At 41.8% G+C, this 13254-nt stretch overlaps 1 protein-coding gene across 1 annotated transcript in view; it reads right to left on the bottom strand.

The window, feature by feature from the left end:
* The window catches only part of LOC308122949 (uncharacterized protein), a 31376-nt gene extending 19934 nt beyond the window's left edge, over positions 1 to 11442 (bottom strand). The window contains exons 1-10 of the mRNA XM_080485132.1: positions 11310 to 11442; positions 2857 to 2919; positions 2623 to 2647; positions 2521 to 2538; positions 2280 to 2336; positions 1844 to 1980; positions 1648 to 1752; positions 965 to 1022; positions 575 to 643; positions 277 to 416 (exon numbers count right to left, since the gene is read on the bottom strand). Of these exons, the coding sequence (XP_080341258.1) occupies positions 277 to 416; positions 575 to 643; positions 965 to 1022; positions 1648 to 1752; positions 1844 to 1980; positions 2280 to 2336; positions 2521 to 2538; positions 2623 to 2647; positions 2857 to 2919; positions 11310 to 11336 (699 nt within the window). The 5' untranslated portion in view covers positions 11337 to 11442. The remainder of the gene's footprint in view (positions 1 to 276; positions 417 to 574; positions 644 to 964; positions 1023 to 1647; positions 1753 to 1843; positions 1981 to 2279; positions 2337 to 2520; positions 2539 to 2622; positions 2648 to 2856; positions 2920 to 11309) is intronic.
* Between the last annotated feature and the right edge of the window lie 1812 nt (positions 11443 to 13254).

Genomic DNA, 13254 nt, shown 5'->3' with positions numbered 1-13254 from the left:
TATTGGATGATGATTCAGTTCCATTAAAAAGGATCAAATCAGTTGATAAAACCAACCAAAATACCATAATTTCCAAAGAACAAGCTGCTACTTTTTATTATTACACGCTTTGAACCCTGCGGCTTATTACAACGACGCGGCTAATTTATCGATTTTTACGGGTTAACGACCTTCATGCCGCCATATTCCACTTCACAACAAAGTGTTTTAAACAACTCTGATTACGCAAATAAACCTTAAATTCATCGCCAACATTGTGTTCGATGTGCTACTTACGAAATAGCGAAAGACGTGGTCAAAGCTCAGAACGTGCTTGATGATCATGTGTGCCGCCACTGGGAGGCGGCAGAGTGTGCAGAGGTAGTATCTCTCATTACTCAGGCCCACACAAACACATTCAACAATGTGATGCAGACCTATGTGGGGGGAAAAACAAGACAGAAAGGTGAGAAAGGCTAAAAGGAATGCAAACTCTGCTTCAGAAATATTTAAAAAAAATGTACCAGTATAATTACTTGACAACTTCGGGAATAATTAGAGAATCACAAATGTTCTGTTTGGTACATTTACTGACCGAGCAATGGACTCTCCCTTTTGGAGTCCTTTTGGTAAGTTTGGATGAGGTCCGTCTCTGGCAGGGCATCTACAGGGAAAGACATCAGACATGAACTCAGAGACGCAATATCTTTTAGGTTTCTGTCTCACCACATCGTCATTAATCACCATTCTGAAGCTTTACATCATGTACAGCTTACGGAAGGACCAAATTGATAACTGAAATGGTTTTTACACAAAACTTGATTAGTGGTAAAGAAAATGTGTACAAACCTTGAATACATTTGAAAAGTTTTTCATTTTGGCTTAACGTCTGCATCACTAGAGAGAAGAATCAGATCAATTTCTTAACGCACAGTTCAGTACACATATCTTAAACCATTTACATACAAATCTTAGAATTGCATACCGTCAGCGTACTGTCTGGACTTCAACTCCAAGAGCAGCTTTATGGGTAAATGCAACATCTGCAAACGGTAGACAGCATTATGCACACACAGAATACTGCATCATCGATGTACACCCACTAATAAGTGTGCGTCACTTTCATTTTTAGGTTGAACTTTGGGATAACGGAGGAGGGCTGCTCAGGCTTATATAAAGTATTCAAACTTCCACATTACAACCACAAATGTAAATGCATTGAACTTTTTGAGCACACATTCCAGAATCTGCAAAAGTCGTTTCAGAATTTGTCTGCCTGCAATTAGGTTTTTAAATGTGTAAAAAAAAGATATTTGTGGTTGAAAAGTCAGCTTAAAATGCAATTGGCTGTTTTTGATTTTTGCTCGACTTCTGAGGTGAAAGGAGTCAAAGCTGTAAAGCCAGGGTTTCCCCGCCCTGAGCTCAGGCTCACAGGCTTGCTCATTCTGGCAGTCCTCCATTGCTGAGACGGTCCCACATTACTTATGACACACATTTACATATACTATCATTAGTACAGTGTATTAAACAAAAGTTGTTTTAAGATATATGCCGAGTGTTTGAGTCTAATGTCGTCTACGCCCTGCCCCACTATGTTGTATATGCCGAGTGTAGTTTTGCTACAATAATGCCTCCATAGTTAAAACACAAATGTACTCTTGTACAAACCTGAAGCTCTCCATTTCGTCTTATGTGTTCCACACAGAAATGCGAGTTTTTTTTTTCATTCTGTGGTATCCAAGAGAATGCCACTGAATTTGGGTCTGTGATGCTCTACAAAAGAAATCATGACTGAAATTAGAATTCTGAAATGTGAAAAACTGATTTGTTTTTTTTCCCTCCACATTCGGCACCCAACACTCACAAGAAAGTTGGTGAAATGGTCCGAAGAACGGACGTGGTTTAAAACATTTTCAACTGGGCATTTTAAGTGACAGACGTGGCACAGGTAAAAACAGCTGGACGCGTCGGCACCAAAAACCAACGTCAGGTGAGACAAACCTGGAAGGAAGGACGAATGTAAACAGTTTGCAGTGTACATTATGAATAAACACAAATATAAATCTTCTTAAACATTGAGCGTAAATGTTTGGTCCACAAGTACTTAAATCGCTCAGTTTTCTCATCCAGTGTAACATCTACTTGTGGGTGCAAATAAAATCCTTATTTCCATTGTTCCGGCGATTTCAAAGCAATTTGTTTTCAGTTCTTCATGTTCAAGGATTCAACTATAGATTAAATAAATTAAAAAAAAAATAAAAATGGCGGGAAACATTTACAATAAAGTGTAAATTACTCACCAATGACATCTGGCTTGTCATTTCTGCTTTTCATAAAAACAATGAAGGGAAGGGAACCTGTGGCAAAAAGACATGGCGGTGAGAATGAAACAATCAAATCTGTCATTTTCATATAATTTCTTACTGTTTTTATACTTTGAACTACATCATGACAAACTAATAAAAAGGTCTTGATAACTTGAGAATAACAAATTCAAACACATAAAGAGCATAAAGGTTGTACGAATAATGGCAAGCTTACCAGAGGCCTTAAGAGTATCTGAAAAGAAGTTAAAAAAAAAAGATTTATTTACGGAATACTGAGTTAACACAAATTACAATAAAGATAAAGAGCATTTGTTACCATTTGGGAAGATTTCTTCAATTTTCTGTGGGTAAAAAAAATAAAAAAAGAGGAAACATTTATCAAAACAGCATCTCTATTGGCTGCACAAGTTGAAATACCGAATTACAAGTCTCCAAATAAAACAAACATCTTACATAAGCATACAAGCATTACCACAAATAGCAGTACATAACAAAAGAGTTCAATACAACACACAGTACGTGATGTGTACCCAATGAATTGAAAACCCACCTTTCCATGTGACTTCACATGCGACTTGAAAGCAAACACCTTGTTGAAGGAGATGTGGCAGATCTACAAGAACAAGAGGATTATGCTTTCTTAGAAAAGGTTACGCTGAAGAAAATACGAGACTGCATTGAACATGAAATTCAACAGTTTTTAGTGAAAGTCACACTTGTTTCTCCAAAATTCTGACAAAGAAAATAACTTGTGTCCGTGTTTGATTTAGAAATGAGACGTCATCTACCATACGTAAATTTGTGTGCTTCCTTTTGTGGTCGAGGATATTTTCCTTCTGCCGGTCATGAGCAACATCTTCTTGGCCCAGATCAACATTTTCAGTATTTTGATGCATGGATGGCAGGATTTTATCCGATGATGAATGAACATTTGAGGAGAATTCAAAACGCAGAGACAAAGTTGCACTTGTAGAAGTTACACTGATGCCTGAGGCAGCAGTACGTAGGTCAATGAAAATTAGGGACCGATCCGATCCAGTATCGGTATCAATAACCAACGTGATTCATGGATCGGAAATTTCTGATCCAACCTGCAGAGATTTCTGATCCATGAAGCCTCGTCTGCTTCACCGTTGCTGAAATGAGTGTTTCCCTGCCTGCTGCGCTGCTCGCTGGCTGCAAACTGTGGACTGGATTTCCTGAAGGGAGGCGGGTCTCAATGAGACGCATAGTAATGAGTCAGGTAATCCATTCCACAGTTAATTTGTGCTGTGAGGGATGGTTTATGTCCATTGGAGTGGGGGCAAGTCAAAGAAGAGTTTTAGTGTGACCATATTTTATAAAAAAAGAAATATGTTTTGTCGTGATTGATGAATTGCTTAAGGTTTTCATTTGATAACTGTGATAAATGTAAGTCTAATGGTACCCGTCATGTTGATCTTTCAATCAAAAAGGGTGGCAATGTAGTGGAACATCTTAAGCCCTTTGTACGGAGACATCTTAATAATATATTAACTGAGGTATTCGCAGCTGTCCTATCTCTCCCAGTTTGTTATTCCTTCCCTGTTATCCGACACCTCTGACTCAAGGCCCCTGCATACTCCCTTTTTGAACCCATAACAACAAGAAGAAAATTGTGACGTCAGCCAGCTGCTGAAAAAAAAGCTTTTTCGGCAGGACTCTTCATACTCCGATAAGAAGCTGCCAAAGTCGGGAGGCCACTACAGCCAGTGATGCGGCGTTTAAGCTTTTCAACTGCAGTTTATTTCTCGCCTTCAGTGCTTTCAGAAATACATTTCTCTGAACTTTTTCAGTAATAAAGAGAGTTTTTGTCCGAGCGCCATATTGATCCGGTATTAACTACAGGAGCTGACAGCTGTTTGTGATGCGTTCAGGTGCATCATGTAAAAGCCTGCACTCCGACATTTTAACGAGCTGCGGTGCTTGTACAGTAGCGATGTTACAAGCTAAATATGATTAAAATATCACCAATAGTCATGAGCGAACTGGAACGCATATGCAGCACACGGCAGTGCAGAAGTTTCGGCAGTGCGGCTCCCACATAGTTCGGCCAGGGCGGTTGGCACAGCTCACTCTGGAAATGACGTCATTTTGTTAGGCAGGACCCCGCACTGCCAAACTTTCGTCTTGTTCTTATGGAGTATGAAGAGGACTTTAGAGGATGGGTTGTGTTGTCTAACAACGGCTCCATGTCCAACTAGTGCAGCTGTGTGTCCTTGTGCAAAGTAAAACAAAAACATTACTGTCAGACTTTGAGGAGCCGGGGCAGTTGTCTTATGGAGCGGAGGGGTCCTTCAGGGAGTTGGTCTGCTTTCAGTCTGTCCAAGTCGGTTTTGTGTCGGTGTCCATGATGAGTCTGTCTGATTGTGCTGTGAGATCTCTGACAGTTCCCTTGAATAAAGTCCTTTGCATCGAATCCAATGTCTCTTCTACATTCATTCTTCTGAATCTGAGCATCACCGGGGAAGCAACGGAAATTCTACAACACTTCTCCATTATAAAAAGGACTGTACTCCTGACATTAGCCACACTGAACAACTTCCTGTCGTCTTGTGGACTGAGCGATTGTAGGACAACTCGTCCGAAGGCCCCAACTTTGTCCAAATTGAACAAAAATGGTTTGTACCGTTTCCTTTTCTGAACTTATACTAACCTTTAGTGGCCTTTTGAGAGAATACATGCAAACATTTCATACTTGCCCGTAGAGAGAAGTTTATTACAGCCTCATAAAATCAACAATAATAATATTTAACAAAACAGCTCTGGTATCAGAATAATATCGATATCAGCAGACATCCAATTTCAGGGATCGGGATCGGAAGCGAAAAAATGTGGATCGGAGCATCCTTAGTATCATATGGCTTCGCTTCTCTTGAGAATTGGTCAAATTTAGCTTATCACACCTCGTAGACCAAGGCCCCATTTACACGACAACAAATACGAGTGTATCTGCAAAACTTTCTTCACTTTTGGGGGAGTTTGTCTACACGACACCAGTATGCGGAGCCACTGTATTCGCCGAGTTTTCTTTACCAGCTCCATAACCTCTAACAGTTTTAAGATTATTTTATTTGTTTTTAAATCTCTGAATGGTCTTGCCCCGCCCTACCTCTCTGAGCACAGTTGTTCTTTGGGGCATGAATTTAAATTCTATCCGATTTGCCACTTGAAAACCCAAGATGGCTGCCATTTTTCAAGATGGCCGCCATTGAGACCAGCAGAAATGTAATTCTGGCCATTAATTTGGCTGTAGATTATCAATTGTCAAGATATTGGTGTCATTTTATATGTTTAGGGGATGCTGATTTCAGTTTTGGCACCTGAAATACACTGGAAAAGACCTAAGTTGTAGTTTTGAGCACCGCATCATGTCTCTTTTCAAATTTGCTACATGTAGGTAGTTGCACATACACAAGTGCCTGGGGTGTATGGGCTTGGTGGTAGATGTAGCACCTTTGTTTAAGCAGTCAGCCACATCCTACGGATGGACTTCTGGCACTTGCCATCAGGTCAACTCTCACCTATGGCGCCAAGAAGTTGCTTGTTCACGGCAACGGCTATATCCCGGTAAACCGTATTGGCTTGCGGACTAAACTCGGTGAGGGTAGTGAAGAAAAAACAGTCAGTTATAGTGTTTGTTGAATTGATGAGGAAACCCTCAGTGTAATTAATCACACAGATATATGTTTATTTACCTTCAGGCAGAATACATGGAATAAAAGCGAGATCTCGGGCTCAAACACCAGTCTGTCCGGGAGGATCAGGCATCAGTGGAGAAAGAGCCCCGAACATTAAAACACAGCAGTTTATAAAGCATTCTACTCCAGCCCCTCCCGTGCTTGAAGCCTTCATAACATAGTTTGCATCCAATGGAATTATCGACGCCCTGGTGCTGCTGTTCTGAGAATTAAATGTCACAACGTACAGTTTCTCTGGTCAACAAGATATCTGATTGATATGTGGCGCGTGACCACACCAGGGGGTTTATCACATACTGATTCTGCAATGTAGCAACTTTTAAGTTGAGCGCTCTGTGGATTATAATGGAATGCTTGACAATGTTTTTTAAAGCGCATCATCTGTTTTGTGGTTTGGCGCGACTTCCTGTAATGCCTCATGTGCGTGCACACTTGAGTGCGGCTTAGCTGCTGAATAATCTGTCTCCCCTGATCCTTCCCCGTTTACACAGTGTTCAAAGTTATGACACTTTTATTCCTTTAGTAGCATACAGAGGTTCTATGTGTGAAGGAGTTTGTTTTGCTCCAACTTTCAAAGTGCATGAAGTCATCTATGCATCTCATAAGGTACCAACATAGTGATAATGACTGCCACCATTTTTCAGACGGTAATTGTTGGGCACCACCAGGGCACACCGGTGACAATTGCTGCTGTGTAACTCAGAATGGGGTTCAGTGTCAGCTAAGGAAGCTCTTTTCTATTAGTAACATTTCTTTGTGCCCCAAATGCTACCTAAACCAAACCAAAATTATTATTAGGTGGCCACACCTGAATGGACAGAATGTGCCCGTGCGGGACAGCCGACCCAAGGACAGTTAGGATTTGACTGTCCGGATGAGGTACATATCGCACAGGGCTCATGACACTGGATGAAAGATCGAGCCAGGCGTAGGGCAGAAGGCATGAACCTGGTTGTAGCCCATACAGGAAAGTGCCCACTATATAGGGTGTTGAATAATTATTCAGATATCTCTGTGTGAACACAAACATATTATGCATGCCCACTGAGTGAAAACAATGTATTAAACTCTTAAATGTTTTTTAAAAATTGGAATGCAGCTTTGGACAATTCTGTGTCCACTGTAAACACTAAAAACCAGGCAGACCCAAAGAAAGGAGACACCAGTAGCTTCGTCAAAAGGACGAAATGACGATGGGAGGGGCATCCCAAACATGCCCTAATAAGACACTGTTATGTCCGCACAAATGATAATTTGACAAACAGAAAAGAGGGCCGCACCTAATAAGGGAAGGTGGACCTTCTTCACTGTATATAAGGAGGGAGTCTAAAAGACTCAATTTGTGTTCGATCCTGCCTAGCAATCGTGTCTGACCATTGTGTCTGCCTGGGTCTGATCTGAGCACCGGGTTTTAGCAATAAAACTCTACTTTGCATCCGGCTCCACTCTGTCTCTTTTGTATCATTAGGATAGCTGAGTATCAGTATAGCTATAACAAGTAGTGTTAAATGTTCGTATGGTCTTCCGACGACGCATCTGGCCCAGGACAACTTCCTACAACAAGACCACGACATAAATTGGCGAGCTTCAGCCAGGAGGAGCAACCGGGGGTGACGTCATCTGTGGACGAGGACCGGACTCAGCACACTAAAGGTAAGCAGACCAAATTCATTCTGCGGTTAAAATTCTTTTGTGCCCGATGTCTGGTCTCCGCCCAGGTGAGGTCTAACCGGATCAAAATTAATCCAAAAGAACCTAGCTAAAGTTAAAGAAGTAAAAAGTCATACAGAGTGAGAGATTGGAATAGGATGCAAACAAATGTGTGTAAACGTGTATGTCTAGCAAACCATGGAGCGGAAAGAATGAGTGAAACCTGCCTGAATGTGTTTGTCTGTTGGCTGCTGTGCTGCTTCGCATTTCTGGGAGGAGTGATTTGGACGGTGTTGTAGAAACAGAACAGGGGCCGAAGGAAGGCGTAGATACAGTCTAGAGAGCAGGGTTTTCAAAGTAGAAGGGCCCACGTAGGCATTTAGTCAGATAAAAAGGACCAGAGTTTGCTTATATGTTTGAGTAATCCACGGACAGAGTGCCGTGGTTTGGGTAACCAACAGACAGAGTGCCTTGGTGAAGCCGGCGCAGAAACTACATGTACAGCTGGAGGTTCGTTAAAACCGAATAGCTGAAAGCTATCGTGGGGTAACTTAAAGCCAGGTCTGTGCGAGTGGCAGCCATGTTATGACCAGTATTTGTGTAATTGTAAATGGAATTGTGAGTATAATTGAGCAAATAAAAGTCTTTCTTTGAGAAAAGTCCATTCTGTGGGCTCATTTTGGCGGCCATCTTGAAAATGGCGACCATCTTGGACTTTTGCCTGTTCTTATACCCTTGCACAGATCCCTTTCTCATCCGATTGGTTCTTTCCACTGTGTCATTGTTGCTGAGGAGGTTTCCTGTCTTTTTTGTCTGTGCAGCAGTTTGTCTTGTTCGATCCGGTTCTTTTTTAGTTTCTTATTCTGACTCCATTTGGTTTCGACCATATCCTGACTGCTGCACCTGTTGTCTTTGTTTACCTCCTTATAAGAGTCTGTTATTGTCTACTCTGCACATTACAGTTGCATCTTTGCGTGCTACTTTGCACAATTCATGCTTGCAGCATTTTTCATTCTCCGTGACTCATGCACCTGCTTTGCTGGTTTTTTCTGCATACTGCTGCATGTGATTATATTTAAGCCTTTATGTTCAAACAGTTATTCTTTTAGTGTACATACATGTCGAGAAGCATTTTGTATTAATAAAATACATGTATCTGTCACTATTTTTTTCCAATAGTATAATTCCATAATCATGCAGCAGTACGCAGAAAAGTCAGCAGCTAATATCTATTAAAGTTATGAATAAATTATAGATATTAGCCATAATATAATAGTGCTAAGATATTTATGCATAGAGAACCAAATTAACAAACCAAATTACTAACCCAAAATGAGACAGGAGCTCATTAGAAGCTCAGTATATGCATGTATGAGCAAATGTCAGCTAATGTGTATTGGTTGGCATTACACGAAAACAGAAACAAAGACAAATTAACAGTGACAGTAGTATCTTAACTTTAAAATGCAGTCAAAATTACAACCACAGGGAAATAGTTTTTGTTGGGTTTTTTTAAAATAAAGATTGGGGGCAGGATATAAACCGTGATTCGGGTCGGGGCCAAGAAACAGACCCTGGTTAGAGTAGGGGGAGGCAGAGAGGATAGAAGAGAGGAAAGGATAGGACAGACAGATTGGGGGAGGGATGCAGACCCTGGTTCGGGTAGAGAGAGGTGGGGGCTTTGCAAACAGCCACGTCGATGTCTTGCTCTGCGGTGCTTGAGCGCGACATACGTCCAAACAGCGACATCATGTCATGAAAAGTTGGATAGCACAGTGCTACTACGCTAGCCTACTAGCTGGCTGACCCAACCCTAACCCAACTGTGGAATGGATTTCCTGACTCATTACTCCGCCTCTCATTGAGACCCGCCTCCCTTCAGGAAATCCATTCCACAGTTTGCAGCCAGCGAGCAGAGCAGTGGCAGGGAAACACTTGAGGTACGTCCAAAAAATCCCTCCTAACTCCTTAACTATCGACTTTACCTTAACCCCGTGGATGATGTCACGGGGTAATGTCAAGGTGTTAGGAGGCTTCCTAAAGTAGTTAGTGAAAGGCGATCACGTTAGCGTGGCAGTCGGACAGCACTTTCACTTAGTGACGTCATAATAATGTGACGGCGGCGCAAGTTAGTGACGTCTGCCATGGTGGGGGAAAGAACAATAAGTTTCCGAAAATGGACTACGAAAAGAGCATTTGGGTTTTAGATGATATTTAAGTTGTTCAATGCAGATTATTGCTTTGGTAACTTACATGATCTGATCCCCTTTTTCCAACATTGTGAGTTTCCCTGAACGCTCGGATGAGCGGGTCTCTTTAAATATTGTCGCCGCAAGGAATTGTGGGGCAGCATGAGCTCGCCTCCTTTGCGAAAGGATGCATCAGTGGTTCCTAAGCTAAAGGAGGCTCTAAAGGAAGCAACGAGCCTCCTTTCCTTTGCTTATTGAGAATTCAGACCGTCCTTATCATGGCCGCCACACAAAACACTTCCGGGGTTAAGGAAAAGTCGATAGTTAAGGAGTTAGGAGGGACAATTCGGACGTACCCTTGGAATCATTTCAGCAGACAAAGCTTTATGGATCAGAAATTTCCGATCTGTGATTTATGGTGGTATTGGAACCCGATACTGGATCGGACCCATCCCTACTTTTTGTGCGGTGGAAACGGAGCTTAACAATTCTTTAAGATATGATGGAGCCTGGTTGTTAAGAGCCTCATAAATTAGGAGGATTTTAAATTCCATTCTAGATTTAACAGGAAGCCAATGAAATGAAGCCAATACTGGAGTGACGTGACCTCTTATGCTAGTTCTTGTCAGGATTCTCACTGCAGCATTTTGAATCAATTGAAGACGATATATATATATATATATAGTGATGACACACAGCAGGAGAATGCCATGACACTTGTGTCATAGCTGCCTTGACAGCCGTAGTTGCCGTGGCAGGTCGATGAAAGCCGTTGTAGGCGTGTGGCAGCTCCCTCTGAAACTCAGGTCTAAGGCCCCATTTACACAACAACGTTTCACGTGACAACACCTAATCTGTTTAAAAAAAAAAAAAAAAGTGCGTTTACACTGCAGCAGCAGACACACTGACAACGATGTAGTTCGTATGCCCGGCCACGGGAGGGCGCTGTGGCTTGATTTTCTAATGAAAGCACACAGACGTGTGCAGCGAACAAGGCTATAAACGTGAAGAAAATGGAGAGACTTGCATAATGTTTATTTCAACAAATGAAAATATATGAAGTTTAAAAATAGGAAAAAAACTATCTACAAAAATTAAAAATGATCAAATAGACATAGCTCTGTTGTGAAAATTGTATCTCCTCAATGACTTTATGAGCGTGGGTTCAAAATGGAACAGAAAAGATAGCCGCGGCACCCCGGTAAAGCTGCCGCGGCACGCAGGTGGAAGGTTCTTGGGTAAAGCTGCCGCACGTGCCAAAACTTGCTGCCGTTGCCACTTCTGGCGTTTGGTCTTTCTCGGAAAAAAACTCCCACATGTTCTGTCTGGAGGAAGTCTCATGACAACGCTCGAGACGCGCGCACTACCTTCAGTGCCAAAAGGGCAAAAAACGCGCCCAAACTTTCATCCTCTGCAGTGAGTAGTCGGTCTGTGCACACACCCACCTGACACCGCAGCTTGAATTGCTCCATGTCCCTGCAAACTTCAGACGCGCCGCTTGAGAAAGTCGTCGCCCTCTCATCTGGTGTGGCCGCAGAAAGAAAGCGTTAATGTCTCCGCGTGTATGTCCGGTCAGTCTTAATCCAGCGTGAGGAAGAAACTCGCAACTTCCTCGGTGCAGATTTTAAGACGGTGACCAAGTGACTCCTCCCCTCCTCACTCGGCCGCTGCACGGAGAGAGAGGCGCTGAAGTGCGTCCGAATCGTCCCTCCTATCTCCTTTCCTATCCACATTTCCTTAACCTCTTTGGATGACGTCACGGGTTAAGGAAAGCCGTTAGTAGACTTCCTAAAGAAGTTAGTTTCCCTAACTGACCATCACGTTGTTTTGACAGTCAGACCGGACTTCCACTAGTTGACAGGTTATGTGGTGAAAAAAAAATACAAATTTCCAAAAATGGACAACTAAAAGCTCATATCTAACACTTTATATCACCTCTAACGGCTGATATAATCTCAAATATCACAAGTTTAGTTGGGTTCTGTTGTACTCTATCATTGTAAGAGCGCTTTGAGATGTTTGTTGATGTGATTTAGCACTTTACAAATAAAATTGAATTGAATTGAATTGAATTGAAGTTTTGAATTGAAATCAAAGGAAAAGAGGCCACCAAGAACAAAAGTGTGACGGCTGCCAGGTGAATAATTAACCAGTGCAAACTGAGAATGGGCTGCACAAAAAGTTTTTCTTTACTGTGTTTGTTTTACAACATCCGCACAACATTCATAGTTGTGATATGGGTTTTAGATTATTTAAAGTTGTTCAAGGCATATTATTGCATTGGTAATTTACATGTCATCGGGAGTTTCCCAGAATGATCAGATGAGCGGGTCCCTTTAAATGTTGTCCCAGCAAGGAATTGTGGGGTGGCCTTATCCCTTCTCCTTTGGTAGAGGATGCATCAGTGCTTCCTCGGCTAAGAGAGTTTATAAAGGAAGCATTGATCCTATTTTTGAACCTGTTAACTAGAGTTTGACATAGTATATATTTTTATTTACATGAAGATAAACAGTAGCTTGTGTTGCATTTAAGAAGTGTCAGGATGGTGTCGTGGTCTTCTTGGTGGAACGCTGTCCTGGGCCAGATGCGTTGGTGGAAGACCAATCGTACATAGTAACACTAATGGTTGTAACTATACTGGTACTCAGCTAGTCTACTCGTATAAAACAGACAGGGAGAACGGAGCAGGACGCAAAAGGTGTTGTGATAGAATCCAGATGTATGGATCACTATAAGCAGTTAGACTACTGAAATAGTTTTGAAATGCGAGAGAGGCAGCAAAAAATAAACATGCAGACTACTGTGAGGTGGGAACTCTTCTCCTGAAAGCAGCTTTCAGGCACAGAGCCAGAGTCCTCTGTAAAGGAAACACTTCATGTGATTCTGTAATATTGTAATTCTGTGACAGACGACTGCTCACCCTTTTTCCAAATCACATTAATAGAAAAGACCGTGCGAAGCTCCATTGGCTCTATTCTATTCTATTTGTAAGTAAACACACACAAATAAATGGAGACGCCTCCGGTATCTTTAGGTCAGGTCATTTATTTAAAAAAAAAACTAAAATGACGCAGTCTCCATCAACTCTTAGTACTCTCCTGAATAAAAACATAGTACAAAAACAACACATTCCTCTCTCTCACTCTCAGCCACAAACACACATAGACCACACACTGACAGACAAACAAATGACTAAAAATGATTGAAAAACATGTAAGGACTCGCCACCTTTCAGTGTGACGCTCCGTGACTCATTTTTAGCATCTGAAATCACAGAGCGCATCCAGACACGTCTATTAATAGGGGGAGGTGCAGGGAGAAAAATAAAAAGTTGTTCTAATTTATGACTTCCATGTCACTGAGAGGACTGCTTTTTTTCCCCAACTTTTT

Source organism: Lipophrys pholis (genome assembly GCF_963383615.2).
Source record: "Lipophrys pholis genome assembly, chromosome: 17".
NCBI classification, from domain to species: Eukaryota; Metazoa; Chordata; class Actinopteri; order Blenniiformes; family Blenniidae; genus Lipophrys; species Lipophrys pholis.
Note: the sequence above shows the minus strand (reverse complement) of the source record. Positions and strands in the feature narration are given on the sequence as shown.